The following is a 20057-nucleotide window of genomic DNA, read 5'->3' as shown; positions in this document are numbered from 1 at the left end:
AAGAAGAGAGGGGGTGAGGAGACGGTGGAAGGGTGACGAGAAAGCAGAGAGAGAAAGGGGGGAGGCACATTCTGTTAAATGGGCCCTAAAATTAGTGAAGCAAAAACACCTCCATTAAGAGAGACTGCATCTCCACTCACGTTACGTCTCTTCCCCCAGCTCCTTTGAGCACATCTTAGCCTCTTCCACAGACACAAAAAAAAAAAAGAATGCCAGTTTTGCCCACGCGCCTTCTCCAAACCTCTTTGAGAAATATGCATTTCTGTGCTGTCCCTCTTAAGTGCCTTTTGAAAATTTAAACATGCTTATGGTGGCAGAATGTGTCTTTTGGTCCCCTTCTGCGTCTCTCTGGAGCCTCTGTCCTCACTCTCGCTATCATTCTTTCCCGAGCAACTTCCATCCCTCCTTCCCCTCATTCACATGTGATGTGTGCACCATCACACACATGCGACCGAGCATAAATAAGCAGAGATGAACAACCGTGCACGTGTATGCATAAATGTGCAAACTCATGCACACATACATTAGCTTCAAAGAGCCTCCCCTGCACACACACACACACACACACACACACACAGACACACAAATACACTGATGAGTTCGAAGGCAGAATGGTTCCTCCTGCTCAGCAACACATTGCGTATATGCAGCGCCACGCTTCCTATTAGTGGAACGCATCCACGCACCGTCGACTTCTGGAGAGCAAACACACGCTCGCGCCCGCTGCCTATCAACGGATGCCGCAATTACACTCCCTCGTTGGGCGTGTGCACTGCATGCATACCAGGTGAGTGACTTCTACACAAGACAATATATTCATCTTATTCACCATGAAACAGGGAAATTCATACGCTGAATAGATGACAATTCCATTTGTCACACAGGAAGGCCATCTGTTAGCATGGTATACAAGTGTAAAAATAAGTTAACCACTTAACTCCATTGCCATTTTTGATGATTTTTTTTGGACTGATTTTTCAAGGCACACAGAATATTGTGTGCTAAGGCTATATAGAAATGGTATATACCAAAAGAAAGATTAGACTATAAAATAATATTTACATCTACATTTTTGGAGTAGAACATTTTTAGAGTAGAACAGAGGTAAGTTTAATCAAAATATCAGCTTTCAACAAGCGTAACTTTTACTTTAAACATCACAAAAATTTCATCAGTTTGCCTGCTGGTTATGTTTGTTGTCATTCTGTCAAGTTCTTGACAGTCGACTGAGCTCTGCGAAGGGAGCCACAACACCAAGGCTGAAGAGTTGCGGGTTTCAGACCCCTACCCGAGACGGACCATGTCAATATGAACCAAACACAAACATTTGGTCCGTAACATGGATTCGATCTTTTTTTTTTTTCCAAAGTCAAAGCTGATGTAGGTGAATATCAGAAATAGGTCTGCTTTCATGGATGGCTGAGGAAATGATAACATATTCACATTTGAGAGACTGAAGTCGATTAATTGTTGCAGCTCTAATGTTGGTACTCTTTAAAAAAGACTAGTGTAGATCATTCATTCATTCATTTTCTACCGCTTATGAGGGGTGCTGGAGCCTATCCCAGCTGTCTTCGGGCGAGAGGCGGGGTACACCCTAGACTGGTGGCCAGCCAATCACAGGGCACATATAGACAAACAACCATTCACACTCACATTCATACCTATGGACAATTTGGAGTCGCCAATTAACCTAGCATGTTTTGGAATGTGGGAGGAAACCAGAGTACCCGGAGAAAAACCACACATGCACGGGGAGAACATGCAAACTCCACACAGAGATGGCCGGGGGTCTCCTAGCTGTGTGGCCTGTGTGCTAACCACTTGCTCACCGTGCAGCCTAGTGCAGACCAAGTATCTTTTTATTATTTTTGGTCAGGCCTAGAACACACACATTGGAGTCTTTCCACATTGACAAAGTAAAACCGGGATGGAATGATAGCATGTGAGACTCAGCAATAGCTGTGTTTGTATGTGTATAAAAAGGAGGCGGGCAAGGGAGGGGCGGAGCGACAGAATAAATACCCGTCTGTCTCGCCCCACAACAGAAATAAACAAGGCAATCACTTGTCAGCCTGCAGAAGAAAAAAAAGAAGCACTCGCTGTTTATGCGGACGCACACACTCACAGATAGCAAATGTGGAGTCGGGGTGGCTGTCACAAGAAGGGGGGCGGTTTTACGAGGGACGCAACTGAATAAAAATGTGTGTGAGGAGGCACCTGCTGTTTATTTTTACGGCTGTATTGTAGAGCTGTGGGTTTAAAAAAAAAAAAGTGAGCACAAGTTGAAAGGTCAACATATTGGTATTATTTATCACAATACTGGAAACCATTGGTACAGGACACACAGTTGTGTCAAATGAGTTAATGGTAGGCAAGAGGGAAAAGTGGCAGGGCAATTCAGGTTAGAGCCTATACAGTATTATTTTTTTCTTGCTATGCTTTATGTTGAAGTGCTTGTAATGTTGTGCTCGGAGGTATTTAAGTGAGCAAAGCGGCTGTAGCTGCTCAAGTACGTTTGATGTAGTGGAGAGGCTGCATCTGACATACATTGTATTTTTCTACTAGGCAGTGGCGATGTAGTCAACAAGGATGAATGATCTGTAGTGCAAGCACTCAACTGTCAGCCTGTGCTTGTACACAAAAGCTTTGTCAGTGGCGGTGTGTGTGTGCGTGTGTGTGCGTGTGTGTGCGTGTGTGTGCGCGCACGAGGAGCTCAACTCCAGAGAGAACGCATCAAGGCTACAATGACTTTCAACTGAAATGTATATGAGATTCAAATTACATCCTTTTCTTCCTCAACACCTCCACTCCTTTGTCTTCTGGGAGCTTTAGTCAGCTAAGCTTGGGTATATAAAAAAAATGAAAAAAGAAAGAAAGAAAGAAGAAAACATTTCCGTTCACTTCTCTCCCTGGCTCTGCGTCGCACACAGAGACCCTGAAAACAAACAGTCCCAGTAAAAAAGGCCAGTTGGACGTAAAGTACGTAATGGTGAAATAAATGCCAGGTTTTTGTTTTATTTTGCACCCTCCAGCACCGGCCTTTTTACAGGATTTTGACTGATCTTTCAGAGGACATAGAAAATTGTTTTCTATAGGTATATGCAAAAGAAAGATTAGACTTTCATCAGAGGGAAACAGTTTGTTGCAATCAGTAGTAGAACATAGGTAAGTAAAGGATATTTTACATCATAATAACCATGTATTTACAATATAAAAACATGAACTATTCACATTTTTACACTTTGAACCAAACTGTGTATGCGCACACATGTGATTTACAATTTTGGAAGTTACAATTTCCCTTCATTGCGTGACCTTCTGCATGCTACACTCCTCCATGCTTTTCCACTTCCTCCTTGATGTAAAGCGTTTTAATACATGGAAAAGAGGCCGATCTTATGAAATGCATTTCTGCCACACTGTGGCTGTTTTATATGGCTTAAAACTGTACCAAACATGTTCTCTTCTATTGTCAACTTGCATCATCACCTCTTTATGACTCTTGCAAAAAAAAAAAAATGGGAGGGGGGGGGGGATTTGGCCTTTCAGGTTGAAAAAATAACTAAATATATCTTTCGTAGCGAATGAGTTAATAACACGACAAGATACATGTTACATTGTACGCTAACCAGAAAATGTATACAGAATTTTAGCAGATATTTTTTATGTTAGTGCACGCTAACCAAGGTCCCACTAGATACTATTATTATTATTATTATTATTATTATTATTATTATTATTATTATTATTATTATTATTATTATTATTATTATTAGGGATGTCGACTGCATGGCGGTCGAGTGGTTAGCGCACAGACCTCACAACTAGAAGACCCGAGTTCAATCCCCCCATCCCCCCCATCCCCGTGCATGCGTGGGCATTTTGGGGACTCCGGTTTCCTCCCACATTCCAAAAACATGCTAGGTTAATTGGCGACTCCAAATTGTCCATAGGTATGAATGTGAGTGTGAATGGTTGTTTGTCTATATGTGCCCTGTGATTGGCTGGCCACCAGTCCAGGGTGTACCCCGCCTCTCGCCCGAAGACAGCTGGGATAGGCTCCAGCACACCCCACGACCCTCGTGAGGATAAGCGGTAGAAAATGAATCAATATGCCGATATGCCAATTTCCGATACCAATATCAGCTGATACCGATACTGATATGTATAATATTCCAAATCTCCTGTGATGGAATGAACACATATGAGTTGTATAAAATATTGGTTTTCATGATAGGGAAAACAAAATCACATACCGATATCAACCAATATCGCATTTTTATGCTGATATCCCTAATTATTATAATAGCTAGCTTCATTTTAAAGACAAAATAAATAGCACTTTTTCAACACATAAAGTGTCATTAATTTGTGTATTTTTTTTAAAAGAATTATCTCTGAAGGACAGCCCGCTTGAAAACTGAAGCAAGATTGTGGCTAAATGATGATTTTCCCTAATGAAAATTGAATCATACACAAATCGACACTTGACTGTTTTTGTGCGTGTTTCAGTTCATGTGGTCACCCTGAATGGAGTCATCCGTGAATATGGTTTCATTGACTAATGCTTCAAATGACTAATTTTGTAATTACTCAAACATTGACTGAACTATGTTAAGGAGGCAAATCTGACAACACATTTTGGAGCATAAACCAAAAATGTGATTCTCGTTAGGCACTCGTCATTTTGCATATCTCCTTGAAATTCAGCACTTGAGCATTTTTAGGGGCCACCAACATGTGCCCATGTTGTGTCAATGTATTCATTTTTGTGTTTAAAAAAGTACAGTAAAGCCCAGTCGCCACCAAGCCAACCAAAAAATGCACAACATCCATCCATCTATTTTCCATGCCAATTATCCTCACGAGGGTCATGGGTATACCAGAGCCTATCCCAGCTGTCTTCGGGCAGGAGGCGGGGTACCCCCTGGACTGGTCGCCAGCCAATCGCTTGGCACATATAGACAAACAACCATTCACACTAACATTCATACATACGGACCTAACATGCATGTTTTGGGAATGTGAAAAATCATGGGGAGAACTCCACACAGAGAAAATAATAACATAAAAAATTAGGGGAAACAAAGTAATTTGTTTGCTTACATTTTGTCATTTGCATTTTGTTTACTTCCTATGGGACAAGAAAGCGAATAGGAGTTAAAGTAAGAATACAATAAGATAAAATTTAAGTTAGAATTAAAGACAACTAAATGAAAAAGTTAACTTTGAAACACGTTAAATGTAGCTGAAAAATTCAGCAATAAAAAGGAGTACTGCATAGCTTCAGAAGAAAAAAAAAAGAGAGACATCCTAAGAAATGTTTGAAGCTGAAATCGTTATTTTCAAACAAGGTCTCCAGCGAGACGGAGCGGGCGGGGAGAGGAGAGGAATAGAAAATTTGCTTTGCCCTGGGCATTGTAAGACAACGGCTATGCACACGAACAAAGCATTTTTCCAAATAGTAAGAGCCAATGTACAGAGAGTGAAAGCAAGAGAGGAGGTGGTGTGTGTGTGTGTGTGTGTGTGTGTATGTGTGTGTGTGGTGGGGGGGTCTGGAGAATCGAAGTTACAGTCAAAATAGTGGGGGGTAAAAACAATCATAGAAAACTAGAGACGAGTAAACATTGAAGAGGAGTAAAGGTGCGTTCACACTTGTCATGTTTGCTTCAGTTAAAACGTTTGTGCTGCTGGTATGGTTTTGAACCTTGGCATCCACCAAACAAGTGGACCGGGACGGCTTGAGAAATAGGTCTCGGCTCGCTTGAGCTCACTGTTACAAAGACAACAAAATCACAGCTATGTTTGTCACATGTACAGCCAGATTTGTCACTGCATTGAACCCTCCTTTAAAAAGCACTGGGCAGCCATCGGGCAGCACCTGGGGACTAGATCCGGGTCGTAGGTCACCATTTTGATCAGTGAAGCGTTTACTGTATTTTCCGGACTTTCAGTAGCACTTTTTTCATAGGTTGGCTGTTCCTGCGACTTATACTCCAGAGTGACTTATAAATGAAAAAACTGTTCATGTTACATAAACAATGGACACCTTTTCTGTTCATGTTTTTTTTTGTGTAGCTAAATAACTATTGTGTTAGCATATCTTACATCTATTCAGCCTGTTCTCTATTCTTTTATTGTTAGAACTTGCCTTCCAAGAGGATGTAATGTCTGTTTTGGTCAAGTAGTTTGTAAAATAAATTACCCGCAAAAAATGCGACTTATACTCCAGTGCGACTTATGTATGTTTTTTTCTACCTAATTGTGCATTTTTGGCCTTGTGCAACTTATACTCCGCAGCGACTTATAGTCCAGAAAATACGGTATAAGTCGACAACCCTGGGGACATTGTGAGTGAAGTGTCTTGCCTAAGGACACAACAGCAGTGAGAGTCTTAATTTTTTTTGGTCTGGACTGCTTGCGGTTTACAGCCATGCATGCCTGCGTGTGTGTGTGTGCGTGTGGCGTGTGTGTAGTCCTGAAAGACCTGCACATGTCTTCTGGGAATCTCAGGGCAACCAATATATCCCAGAGAGCCCATTGATTAGCTGTTAATAAAGCATAAAGATGCCATTGCTCACAGGGGAGGACAGAGAGGCCCCTCTCTCTCTCTCTCTCTCTCTCTCTCTCACACACACACACACACACACACACACACACAACAGCATAGGTCAGGTTAGGTGGTTCTGAACGGAGAAAAAGACGAGCCATGCAAGGCACATTAGCAGAAACATTGCGTCGTATTTGCTGCATTTTTAAAAAATCCACTACTTCACGTCTGCATCTCTTCATCTACTACCGGCCCCCACCCCCATCCCACCTCCCTCCCTCACTCGCATGCACATCTTCAGGTCACAGGTCATTAAGTCCGCTCCAGAGGGGATGTGTTGGAACAGGATATCTCTCATATTTCCCCGCCCCCAGTCCACCTTGCAAAAATACACACAAATATATGCATGGCTATAAGGCACACAAAGGCATCATTTTCTTTGGCTCTTGCTGAAGAAAACACATATAATTGACCTGTGTGGCGCCCCCTATGGGATGAGGTGAAAATGCTTCTGAAAAAAATGCCAGCATACATGCAATACAGATATCAAAGTTTTATAATCACTACACAAATGGCCCTCTGTGACATCACAAAGGGGCAGTTTTACCATGCCTTTTGAAGCTGAGTGTTTTGAGCCATCCCAAACTTCTTTCAGGGCTCACTTCCGAATGCGCAAACCTCACTATCTGAACCTTTGGCATCGTTTAACACCAGAATACAACATCCTAACTACATTCATAGGTCAGAAAAGTGGAAAAAGCACAATAGGGCTTTAAAGAAAATATTACAGTATTAGGTTATTATATGTTATCATTATTATAATATATCATCAAAACATTAGTGGCTTGTTAACAATAATATTTAGTGTCAATTCAATTTAAAAACACACATATATTATTTTGCGGATTGGTTCATTTAAAACATTTATTTGTCCAGTGAAAATTTTCAATCTGATTTTCTTAAACTTAACAATAAAATGTCATCTTGTCCCATTGTCATGCAACCTATCCTGTGTATCGTCTCATCTTGTGAATTGACTGCCCCACGAGTAGATGTCCGGATAATGTCCGCATGTGTTAACACTAACCAGTATAGCAGCGTTGGAAAGGTCACATGGGTGTGACAAATCCAAGCTAATATGGCAAACAGCGTCAAGACTCCAGTAAACGTCCGCCTGAAACACACACACATACACACACACACTTCTCCGCCATATTTGCTGTGCACTGCCAAGCAACATCAGATATCTGGGCAAAGTCAGCGGGATAATTAGAATAACACATCTCCTCTATTCTACATTATGTATGTCATCTTCACTTACTGGCTGATGTCTGCTACCTCACGGACAAGACCTCCTCCCCCAGACCCTACTACACACTCTCACCCAGCAACCTGCAACCTCCAACCTCCCTCTGTTTTATATCTTTTTTTTTTTTTTAAGCAAGTCATGATCCCTATTAGTGATGGATTTGAATATGCAGCTGATTGTGTGAATCCCTCCCATCATGTATTTTTCCCCTCTAATTAGTTCCTAAGGCTTAAGAGAGGGATGGGGGGGGTGGGGGGGGCAGCCAAGGTGCACAAAGTGAGGCAGAGGAAGAGGGCGTCGGAGGACGTCTGGGTGGTTGATGAGTAATGCACGACGTCAGCTGTGCGCTAGTGATTGGGCTAGCGCGTGCTATCATTAGCGCACATGCTGATGCACACACACAACCAGTGATGATCGTTTGCACAAACGACAAGGGCTGCGGCATAAGGTCAAAACAAACAGGAAGGCTCCTAGACATTCCCCGACCTCTGCGTGCACACACATAAACACACACACACGCACGCACGCGCGCACAAACACACCTCAGCTTGTGCGCAGCTAATGAATAACTAACTAGTGGAGAGGAAAGGGAGCCATCTTCTCCGAGTAAGGCCAAATGAATTCGCCGAAGCACTATGCAAATGTTCCCTGGGCTAACGAGACTGCCTGCATGATTGGAGTGCCATTGAAATTCTCCTCGTGCACAGCCCCCCCCACTCACACTTCCTCTCCCTATCTCGCTCCATCACTCCCGCCATTTTAATCTGCACACTGAACATTCATGTTCTATCTATCCATCCATCCGTCCATCTATCCAAAAATCCATCCATCGATCCATCTATCTTCCTGTATCCACCTACAGTAGATCAGCTTATAGCTATACAGTATATCTAATATGAATACACTCCTGATCGAATGTTGGATTTCAATTGGATATTGATCAGGGGAACACAGGATGCTCCAAAGGAGTGAGGTTATTCCTCTGTAAGAAGAACATGAAAGGAAAAAGCACCCCAGATCATGATGGCTCCCGCCACTGTGGTGTATGGAAAGATCTCAGGTGTCAGATGGGATGTCCTTGTCATGCCAGTATAGTTGGAAGCCATCAGGTTCCATCAAGGTTACATTGTTTCACATCAGAGAGTCAAACTTTCTTCCACCTTTTTAATGTCCCACGTTTGGGACATGTCATATCACCTCGTAAATTGCTCAAGTCGGTCCTAACCCATAAGTCAATTAATCGACAAAGAAAATAATCGCTAGTTGCAGTAGCTCAGACAGACAGACAGACTCCCTTTATTGTCATTGCACAAAAACACAGTAGTGAAATTGCCAACGAAATGTCGTTGCCTGGCTCCCATATAATAACAGACACAAAAGAAGATAAGTAATAATAAATAATAATAATAATAATAATAATGCGGAGAATAAATAGATAGAATAGACACCAAATATGAACAACATAATGTAAAGTGCAGCGTGAACAGTAAATTGCCCAAATAATTTAAATAAATAATAATAATGTAAGTAAAGGAGCTCAATAGTAGTAGTATTAGTAGTAGAACAGTCTTTCAAGGAATTACAATGATTTACTCCACAGTCACCTTGGTTGCATATTACTGAGTGAATTGGGAGTGTTTGTGTACATTTACAGTGTATCTATCTTCCTGTACCTATCTGTGTCAGTCTATATCTACCTGATGTTGATTTTGGGAACTATAAAATATCCTTTTAACACAAATGCACACTGAAGCCCGATCAGTGGCTGGACACACACACACACACACACACACACACACACCTACATGCTCAAACAGAGAGTCGCTCTGCACCTGTTCTCTCTGTAAAACATCCAAACACGAGTGCTGAATAAATAACCCGCCTAACACGCATCATTGCCAGGTTCACACACACACACACAGACCACATCCCATAATCACACATCAATAAGTAAACAGCGCCCATTTTCCATCCACAGCAACCCGGCTGCCCTCGTCCCCGCGACCGAGGACAAGGTACAAACTACTCCCATCCAAGACAAACACAGAGATGCTTACTGATCAAACACTGTAGCACTGATAAATGGAGATGGCCCAAAGGAGGGTGCGGTGTGATGCGGGGGCATTAAGCTCTTGTCGGATGCATCTTTAATGACAGTCGCTTTCAAGCCCCTAGCCGCCCTCTTCTCCCATGGGAGGACTGGGGACTGTAAGAAAAACTACACAAAACGCACACACCTTTATCATGGGCTTGTCCTGAAACAGCAGTCAGTCCATCATCCATTCTATGCCCATTTTGCCACCTGCATAATTTAGCATGTAGCATGCTTTTGCACCACTTTGTCTTTTCTTTTCTGCCGATTTTGCCATTTTTAAACCCCCGCCAACCTTGCGTCTATCTGTTGTCAACTTCCGCGTCTGACGGAGTGGAAGCTAAAGATGATGCTTTGTCACTTTATCTTCTAATAAGTGCCCCTCCAAGGGGGTCCTGGGGCTTGAAGTTGGATGGAGTGTATAAGTGAGCGCATACAGCAGAGTGGCCACAAAATGGAGACCAGGACAGAAGAGGCAGCAGCTGCGGTGACGCTATACCCCACCACAATGTGAGAGGCTGTGTGTGTGTGTGTGTGTGTGACGAGAGGGATTAAACAAGCCCAATCAATGAATGCAAAAACACGCACAGTTGCTGCACTGTTCTCACCCACAAGTCTCTCTTCACTACATCAGCTAATCAATGCTGATGTAGTGGAGTCCATAACTTAACAAAAATCAATCTACATAACAATCACTCGGTACCCACCTCTCATTGTCGCCCTCTTACGACTTTGTGAACATAGTTACAAATTTAAAGCAGAAAGGTTTGAATATTCTAACCCAAAACACCCATGCATGCCCATCAATGTGACAATAGAAGTTCCAATACTGTAGTATTATTTTAGTCTCAGTGGTCCCATAGTGTACTGAAATCCAGCTTTGCAAATCAATACAACCTGGACAGATGGATTCTGGATTATTCATGCTACAATGTAAGTTAATATGAGAAACCAGATATGGAGAAGGAAGGGGTGATCTCCTCCTGTGATGGACTGAGAATGTATGAAGAAGAGCAGACACACATGCCCAGACACCCAGGGCTACTTGAATCAGGTGATAAGCATGTGAAGGACTTCTAAACAAATGGCTATGGTAGATCATATTATAGAACATCATGTGTTGGCACAGCGTGGAAATCAAAGACGTCACATAACTTTGAAGCAGGACTAAAAGTACTAAAAATTTGCCCAACACTCAGAGTAACGTAGTCATTGAACGGCTCATCAAAAAGTTACTCCCTGGCCAACATCTGTCTATAGTGGTCCAACCCTAAAAGGATTCATCAATTCTTTTTCATGTGTGAAATTAAATGCTTTGTTCGGCCACTCAATTCCAAGGAATCAAACGAGGGCAAACAAACTACTTTGTTAGGCACATTGTTTTGCCGTAAGATAACTGTATTGTATATTTATCACAAATATGTCTTTATGTGTTTGTGTGTGTGCGTGTGTGAGCAGCGGTGACGCACTAATATAAATCAGGCAGCGATGCATCCTCACACCTTCCTCATTCTGCCTGCCGGTCTGCACTCGTTACCATGGTGAGCAGATGAAACTCACACCGTTTTAAAGTTGAGGATGGTTACTAATAACGAACACCAAGCAAAGTTCCTTCAGGCGCATCCTTCAACACTCCCCAGCTGACGAGCACACAAATGATCATTTTCTAACCAGCACACCATCAATTTGAGAACCAAAAAGTGATTAACGACAAGCCCTCAAAGGCGTCTGCCCGCCCATCTATCTGTGTGTCTACCCCCCATGCTCTCTCTCTCTCACACACACACACACACTTCTCCGTGAACTCCCAAACGCAAACAGATTTGGCTGTCAAATAGTGACATGACACCCAGGCGGGGTCGTCTCGCAGCGAGGGCAGCTGTCAGCAAACAACCGCCTGCCTCTTCATCAAAGCCCGTTCAAAGTCAGCTTTATTGACCAACACGACCGTTTGTGTGACGCGTGTCGTCCTGTCAAGCCTGCACCTTGCGGCATGCACAGCCCCCCCCTTAATGGACAGGGAACCGGTGGAGCATCTTGAGCCTGATCGAAAAGTTGAAAGCTATCCGTGATGGATGGATGGATGATACAGTATGTGACAATAGGAAGGGCCATAGGTTGTATGTGTTCAAAAAAAGTGCTGACAAAGGCCATCATCCAGTACAAGGGGAACAAAGATGGGCGCTCATAACACTTTGCATGAGAACAGCCATATATTAAAGGGAACATATTACATTTTAATTGCTTGTATACACATTTGCGGGTCTCTGCAGTGCCTGCCCAACCATCAAGTGTGACATGACACAACCGAGTATTAACTATTAACAGGAAGGACGTTAAAGCCCATCTGGAAGCAGAGCTGTAGTAGTGTTGTTGGATGCACAAACTGTCACACATCAGTACATCTCCTCAGGACATCAGAACAAAGTGGATGCATTTTATTCACAAATTTCAGTATTGGTCGTAGGCGTGTTAATAATATTGTACGCTGTGTACAATATGCAAATAAATTGCATAATATGTGTCCTTGGAGCATATGGACAATGTCCGACTATAATGAAGAATTAGGAATAAGCGGAAAAGTAGGAAATCAGTATAGTCGACGTTTCAAATTTTGCGGTCTCACTGCCTTTTTTTTTTTTAAAGTATACTAAATAATAAATCATGGCTGTTTTGTGGTTGAGTATGGCCTATTGCAGGGGTGTGCAAATATTTTGACTCGTGGGCCGCATTGAGTTAACAAAATTGTCCGGGGTCCAGAACATATATTTAACACACACAAACACACACACACTATTTTATGCTTATAATTTTGCTTGAATTATTTGTCTAATTTTATCTGTAAAAGTGTTTTTTTCAGGAGCACTTTAAATATCAGACCACATCAAACTATGTAATTTAATTTTACAATTTAGTTTTTTGGGTTTTTTTTTTTACTAAATAAGACATCTGACTTGCAAGTCATGTTGCCAGTTTCTATGTTAAAAGTTGAAAAACTGGCAGGCCAAATTGAAACGCGTGGTAGGCCGCATGTGGCCCCCGAGCCGTAGTTTGCCCACCCCTGGCCTATTGTTTTTCATTTTATATCTAAAGGAAGCATTTTCAGCCATAAAATGTCTCAATGAACTACAACAAAAATACAGTAACTCCTCATTTAAAGGGTTAATTGGTTCCAGACCTGACCGTCATAAGGAAATTTCTGTGAAGAACGATTCCTTACTTTTGTAGTTAGAGCACAGAAAATATTCTTACAACCTTCGAAATATGTTTTTTCACATTATTAGAGCCCTCTAAACATAACCCCTTTACATTCATATTACACAATATAGTAGAAATGATAAGCCATTTAAAACATAATAAGACTTGTGTGTAAATGTATTCTGGTGCTAGGGGAGCTGAATGGGAGGCAGAGGAGAAGGTTTCAGACTTACGGCCGCAATAGTAGCCCGTGTTAGGTATTATTGTTTCTGATGTGAGATAATTCAAACCTGCAATAAAAACCTGTTGTTGCAGCTATCAAATCTGGTGCTTGTGTGTCTCACCGGCGATTACAGTAACATTACTGACACCAGTGTGGAATACTACCTATCATCACAACATCTTTGAATGTGTCTTCTGAGTGCCTTATATTTATACTTTAGTGCATTTTGCCATTTGTATGCTTAAAAATGCTTAATTTAGACAACATTTTTCTTAAATATGCATATTTTTGACTAATAACAGGCCACATTTTACCACAAAACAACATTATATATTCATTAATGTATTATTTGAAAACCGTGAAAGAAAGAAGCCGCAAAATTAAAAAAAAAAATCACAACCATACAAAACTTTTAGGTTGCCAGATCCATACAGTCATTCAGTTCTTCTTTTTCTTTCTCTTTCAGCTTCTCCCTTCATGGTTCGCCACAGCAAATCAATCACTTCCATCCAACCCTGTCTTCTGCATCTGTCTCTCTCACACCAACTACCCTCATGCCCTCCTTCACTACATCCATAAACCTCCTCTTTGGTCTTTCCCCTACCTGGCATCTCTAAACGCAGCATTCTTCTACCAATATATTCACTCTCTCTCCTCTGGACATGTCCAAACGATCTCCGTCTGGCCTCTCTGACTTTATCTCCAAGGTCTCTAACATGTAATGTCTCTCTGATGGATTTGTTCCTGATCCTATCCATCCTGGTCACTCCCAATGAGAACCTCAGCATCCTCATCTCTGCTACTTCCTGTTCTGCTTCCATACAGTCCATGATATGATTTTTACCACATTCAGTAATTTATTACACTTACACTGATCTGAACTGATGTGTGTGTGTGTGTGTGTTTGCTCTCGCTTGTTCGTATGTTAATGTTTCAGTGAATATGTCCAACAGTGGATCAATAACACACTCCCAGTGAGACCTTACCACACACAGCCTCAATACAGCGGCTACGACACAAACACACACACACACTATCATTCAATCAGACCGGCCCGGTCTCACCACTCTAACACTGAGGGATCCATGACAAGTGAGAGGGGAATCCAACAGCAAGCCTTATCGATCCAGACTGGAAACCCCCCTCAGGCCACACACACATGCACACACACGGTACAGCTGTGCAGGATCAATAAGTGCTTGGAGTGAAAGACAGGACCAACCCCAATACAAACACACACACACACACACGCACATTTGAGAGATGAAAGGGATGCTCGGTATCAGAGACACAGATAAAGGGCAGTGGGAGTGCAGCGTATCGTCTGACCTAAACAGTCTCATCTGACATCCAACAATTTGCCATTGCTCCATGGAGCAAATGTTAACTGTGCTGCACACACACTCTCACATACAGTGCACATCAGCATGAACTGAGTGTGAGAAGTACGTGTCTTCTGGGGCTGGCCATAGTAATCGATGGTGTGAAATTAACTCAAGTAACAGAGGAGTGCACTACGTGGCTGCAACCAGCAGAGGTGCTGTTGTCCCAATTATCCATGAGAGAAATCAGCCGATACTGATACCGATCACTATGATCATCATCAACGTGGCAGGGAAGGGACATTTTCTTTTTTTTTTTAACCTCACCTACCTTCATCTTCCCTTACTGACAAACAGGATAGACCGGTGACAGGAGATAAATTCATTACAGCAAAGCAAGGAGTGTGAACACCTCACTTCCATGACAGTGTCTGATGTCAAATCAAATCCCATTTTGCAATTGCTGACACAAAACCCCGTCCCCGGCTTTTTGACTCCCAGCATACATAGACACTCATTCTGCACAGCTCCTTACCTGGGACAATGGACACCGTGTCTTTCTCCCAGGACACCACGCTGACGTACTCCTGGACAGCAGAGGGGATGAGGCACTTGAAGACAGCGACATTACCCCGCATGGAGCGCTGGTCAGCCACACGGACTGTATATGGCTCCCTGAACACTAGTGCGGAATACGGAAAGAGCACAAAGTGGCCATTAGATAAGATCCACTTTTATTAGTCTCACAGAGGGGCAATGAGCAATACACAGTTATGGGGACAAAGATTTAAGTTGGCATTCTGACAAAATCAGGCTTTCCTATGTGAATAACTGTCATGTCATTCTGTATTTAATGCAGAAAAAAGGACATTTGTAAGTTTACCTGAGTTGAAGACATTGGCATTTCAAAATAAACAAAAAAGGTAACTTATTAAAAGTTCACTCGAGCCTTAGATTCAAGAAAAGTAACTATATGAATGTTGAATGTTAAATCTTCTCAAATTCACAGAGATGGAGTAGGATATCGAACCAAAGGTGTGCACCCTGGCAACCCTGGTGAGGATAAGCAGTAGAAAATGAATGAATGAATATGATGGATGTTTCGACATTGGCTTTTTTGCTGAAAACCAATATGCTGGCATTGTACAACTGGAAACTTCCGATACTGATACCGATATGTGTAACATCACATATCTCTTGTGGAGGAATGAAGACAGCCTTTTTTTATATCAGTATTCATGATCAAATACCAATATCGCATTTTTCTGCTGATATTGGGCCGATAATTGTCTGTAACACTAATTAACGGACATCCGTAGTAAATGTAAATGTAAATGTAAACGATTTAGTTTAGCGACAACTAACGATTCCTGACGTTTACTGCTGCCTTGTAAGGAAAAAAACAAACGGGCAGGTCTGGTAAACAAACAAGCTGGTATTGTGGCGCTCTCACGTCTGTAGTCCTCCAACTCTACGTCACTGTGAACGTAAGGCGGCCTGACTGGGAGCCACATTGAAGGCGATGCACAGTGAGTGGCCTTTAGCTTTTTTTAAAGAACAATGGCGCAGATGCTTTGAGACGGCGAGGGGCGCGGGGTGGCTCGCGGCTGCCGCAACTGTCACATGCAGGCGCCAGGCATCGGAAACATGCGGGCCTGCACATGGCACGGCGAGCACGAGGCGGTGAGTTGGTGCCAGGGTGGCGGTGATTAAGACCCAGCTTAATGATGAAAACAGTAGCCCGTAGCTAACCCAATCATCTCCGCGGTTAACTCTGTCACATTTCCAGTTGTTAGAAATGCAATAGAAATTGCAGTACATGTCCGGAAATGAAGTCGAGTAAATTGAATTAATGGATTAGTTTGTTGAAGAGGAGAAACAGGTGAATGACACGGGCCAATGATATTCTGTCCCCTTGCAACTTTTAAGTGAGACAAAGTAAGATGAGTAATACGTAAGATGAGGAAAACACAATTACAGAAATTCAATGGCTGATGCTGGCGAGTGTTCCTGGCATCCTAATCTATCACAGCTATTCAACCAGCTAGGCCTCCCTCCAAAATGAGGACAGTAATGGCTTAACAATGCAAATCACATACACACACAACACAGGGAGAGAAGCCCCGCCCTCCGGTGTGTGCACACTCTCCCCCAGCTCTCCAGTGATATAATTAACGCCTAGCCTGAAGGCCAGTTTCCTTGGTCATTAATAATGCTTTATGCCAGCAACCACTGTCACTGGAACCCAGTGGAACCAAAGGCAACGTCCTTGCCAAATGTTAGAGAGTCTTTCACTTCAAAGTATCTGGACCTTTTGGGCTATCATCTCTTCCACAACAACGCTGGACGGATCTGTAACACAGGCACATCTTTTCTACTATCTTGCTGCATTACTATGGAAATTAAACCTGGGTATACTTTAGACTACTCATTGTACAGTGTTTAGAGATCATTTAGTGGATGTGATATCCTCAGAAAATAAGTCAAAACGCAGCCATTATTGCTTAAATAGCTGGCAACACAAGTGAGTCACCTCACAGAGAGCCTGTCTACATTGTGTCCAAAATATCAATCCCTTGCCATTTCTTGCTTTGAATTTCGTTTTGAAAACATGTTGATTAACAATCTAGAACAATTTTGTTGGGCATGCCACCTGTAGCTGTTGTGAATCATTGGCCCAGCTTTGGCTAGCATATTATCAGCCTTTTTATAGTACACCTACATGTAAAGTGTAGCATTTTGACATGTTAGCATGCTAAGTAGCGAGTGCCAAGGCAGATCTATTGGGACCCTATGTCATGTCATGTGCAGTTTGGCACAAATAAAATAGCAATGTAGCATGTTAAAATGTTAACAGTTAGCTTGCTCGCACCTTGCAAATAGCACTAGGTACCAAACGTGCCAAGGCAGTTCTACAGTATCCCTACATCATGCCATGTGTGTACTGCATTTAGAAGTGACTAAATGCTACTGTGTTAATTAAATTAGCATGCTTGTACGTAGTAAGATAACACTAAGTAGCGAAAGTGCCAAGGCAGTTGTATAGTGTCCCTACGTCAAGTCGTGTATATTTTTGCACTTTGACATCAATAAAATAGCAAAAATGCTAACACTTAGTATGTTAGCACTTAGGAAGATAGCACTAGGTACCAAACGTGAAGCTCTGTAGTGTTCCAACACCATACTATGTGTGTATGTGAATTTAGACATAAGTAAATTAGCTAAAAAGCTAATTAGCATGTTAGCATGCTATCACCTAATAAGATGACATTAAATACTGAAAGTGTCAAGGCAGTTCTTCAGTGTCCCTACATCATGCCATGTGTGTACTGCATTTAGAAATGAGTAAATGCTACCATGTTAATTAACTTAGCATGCTAGTACGAAGTAAATAACATTAAGTAGCATTAAGTGCCAACGCAGTTCTATAGTGTCCCTATGTCAAGTCGTGTATATTTTGGCACTTTGACATCAATAAAATAGCAAAAATGCTAACACTTAGTATGTTAGCACTTGGGAAGATAGCACTAGGTACCAAACGTGCCGCTCTGTAGTGTTCCAACACCATGCTATGTGTGTATGTGAATGTAGACATTAGTAAATTAGCTAAAATGCTAATTAGCATGTTAGCATGCAAGATAACATGTAAGATAACATTAAGTACTTAAAGTGTCAAGGCAGTTCTTCAGTGTCCCTACATCATGCTGAGTGTGTTTTTAGCTTTATTTTTTTTTAAATGCATATTTTAGCAAATGTTGATGTATTTTTTTTCGATTGGCAAAGTGAAAGACACTGAGTGATGACATGGGCAGCTGTCCACCCTACGCACATCTGCAGATACCTGCTGGAGAAGAGCACGCTACAAAAGATGAGGACAGCGTCTCACCACTGCAGCCCATGCTGCAAACAGGTATTTAAATACAGTAGATTTGAGTAGATACAGAGGATTTGAAAAGTTTGATTTGAAAAAATGTCCACCATATGGATTGCGGCTAGCTGCTCACTGAGGGGTGATGGTGGTCTCTGCAGCCAAAGCAGTTGAGAACCACTGCTCTAAAGTATATCCAAGTCATTCCTACGGTGCTGCTCCTTGAGAAAGTATCCTGTTTGCTGAAGTGTAAGGTGTGTGTTTTAGGAAATGTTCACTCGTGTGTTATTTCCCTTTCCCCTTTTGTCGCCGGGCCACTAATGTGAGGAGAAATCTCATTTGTAAACAAGTGAACGCTAAAGGACATATAATGGCAATCAAGTCTTGAGCCCAGCTCTTCATCTAAAGCATCCACTGATACCGTCTACCTGCAGATCAATAGTGCGGATCGACTGAGTAGCCTCGGCTGCCGGGGCACGACTAATTCTTTCAATCATTTATTTACTCTCTGATTGACCCTGCTGCCTCTTGTCGATATAGCAGGAAGAATTCCCAATCCCCACTGAGCCTCTCATGGAGTGTTTCAAATCAGCTTGGCAGCTTGTAAACATTTGGTGCAGTGGCGCCGGCCACCACGCCAGATCCAAATCCAGTCAAGGTCACCCCATGTAATGCGAAGCATCCCAAAACTGGGGGAATGCTGCAAAAATGTTAAAATATAAAAACACTATTCTGCCTTTTTGTCTGGATGTCACAGAGCTGTCAAACACACGCATGATGTTCTTCATCAACGAATGCAAAGATGCAAATGGCAGCCTGACTGATTTATGTGTAAATTGCACTCCCCCTCATTGCACGCACCGCAGAATCATTAGGATGTTACTGATGCCTGACTATACGCAGCCCGGTTGCCTAGGAACCAGCTAAAACACAGCTCTGGTGCAGGGGGCGCACTGGGAGGCAAGTCCTGTATCACTGTCGCTTCAATAATTAACGCAGAGGAAACCAAATACTGCCTTTACTTATTCATAAAGAAAGCAGCACAAACACAGAGACGAGAAAGGGGAAAAATATAATGAAATGCGGGAGAAATTCATGGGTTTTGTTACTGAACGCATGGAACAGGGAACGCAAAGTCGCTGTCATTGTGTATCATCTTCAGGCCCCACACAACTTAGTGCAGTGGTTCCCGTACATTCAATATTTGTGGAGGAAAATTGGACCGCCAAGGATACCTGTAGATTTGGTGCTCCTTGTTTGCCCTCACATTATAATGGGACTGTCTGTGTAGCTTGTTGTAACTCCATAGTGTAGATGGCATCATAACGCTACGGCTGTGCCACAACAACGACATGAACTTTAACCGATATTTACAAGTTGCCAGAGTTACTCCCCCTTAAATCTGCTTCTTAACAAATGACTTGGTAGAGCATCAATATAGTGAAATATTGGCTGTACAATGATGTGTACGTTATCTTTAACTTTAATCAGC

The 20057-nt window shown here is 42.3% G+C and overlaps 1 protein-coding gene across 5 annotated transcripts in view; it reads right to left on the bottom strand.

Annotated features, from left to right (window-relative positions):
- The window catches only part of LOC131134963 (cell adhesion molecule DSCAML1), a 112699-nt gene that overhangs the window by 72584 nt on the left and 20058 nt on the right, over positions 1 to 20057 (bottom strand). For all 5 annotated transcript variants that reach the window (XM_058080709.1, XM_058080708.1, XM_058080712.1 and 2 more), the window contains one exon: positions 15233 to 15379. In XM_058080709.1, coding sequence (XP_057936692.1) covers positions 15233 to 15379 — 147 coding nt within the window. The remainder of the gene's footprint in view (positions 1 to 15232; positions 15380 to 20057) is intronic.

The sequence above is a fragment of the Doryrhamphus excisus genome, chromosome 8, assembly GCF_030265055.1.
Source record: "Doryrhamphus excisus isolate RoL2022-K1 chromosome 8, RoL_Dexc_1.0, whole genome shotgun sequence".
Taxonomy (NCBI): Eukaryota; Metazoa; Chordata; class Actinopteri; order Syngnathiformes; family Syngnathidae; genus Doryrhamphus; species Doryrhamphus excisus.
Note: the sequence above shows the minus strand (reverse complement) of the source record. Positions and strands in the feature narration are given on the sequence as shown.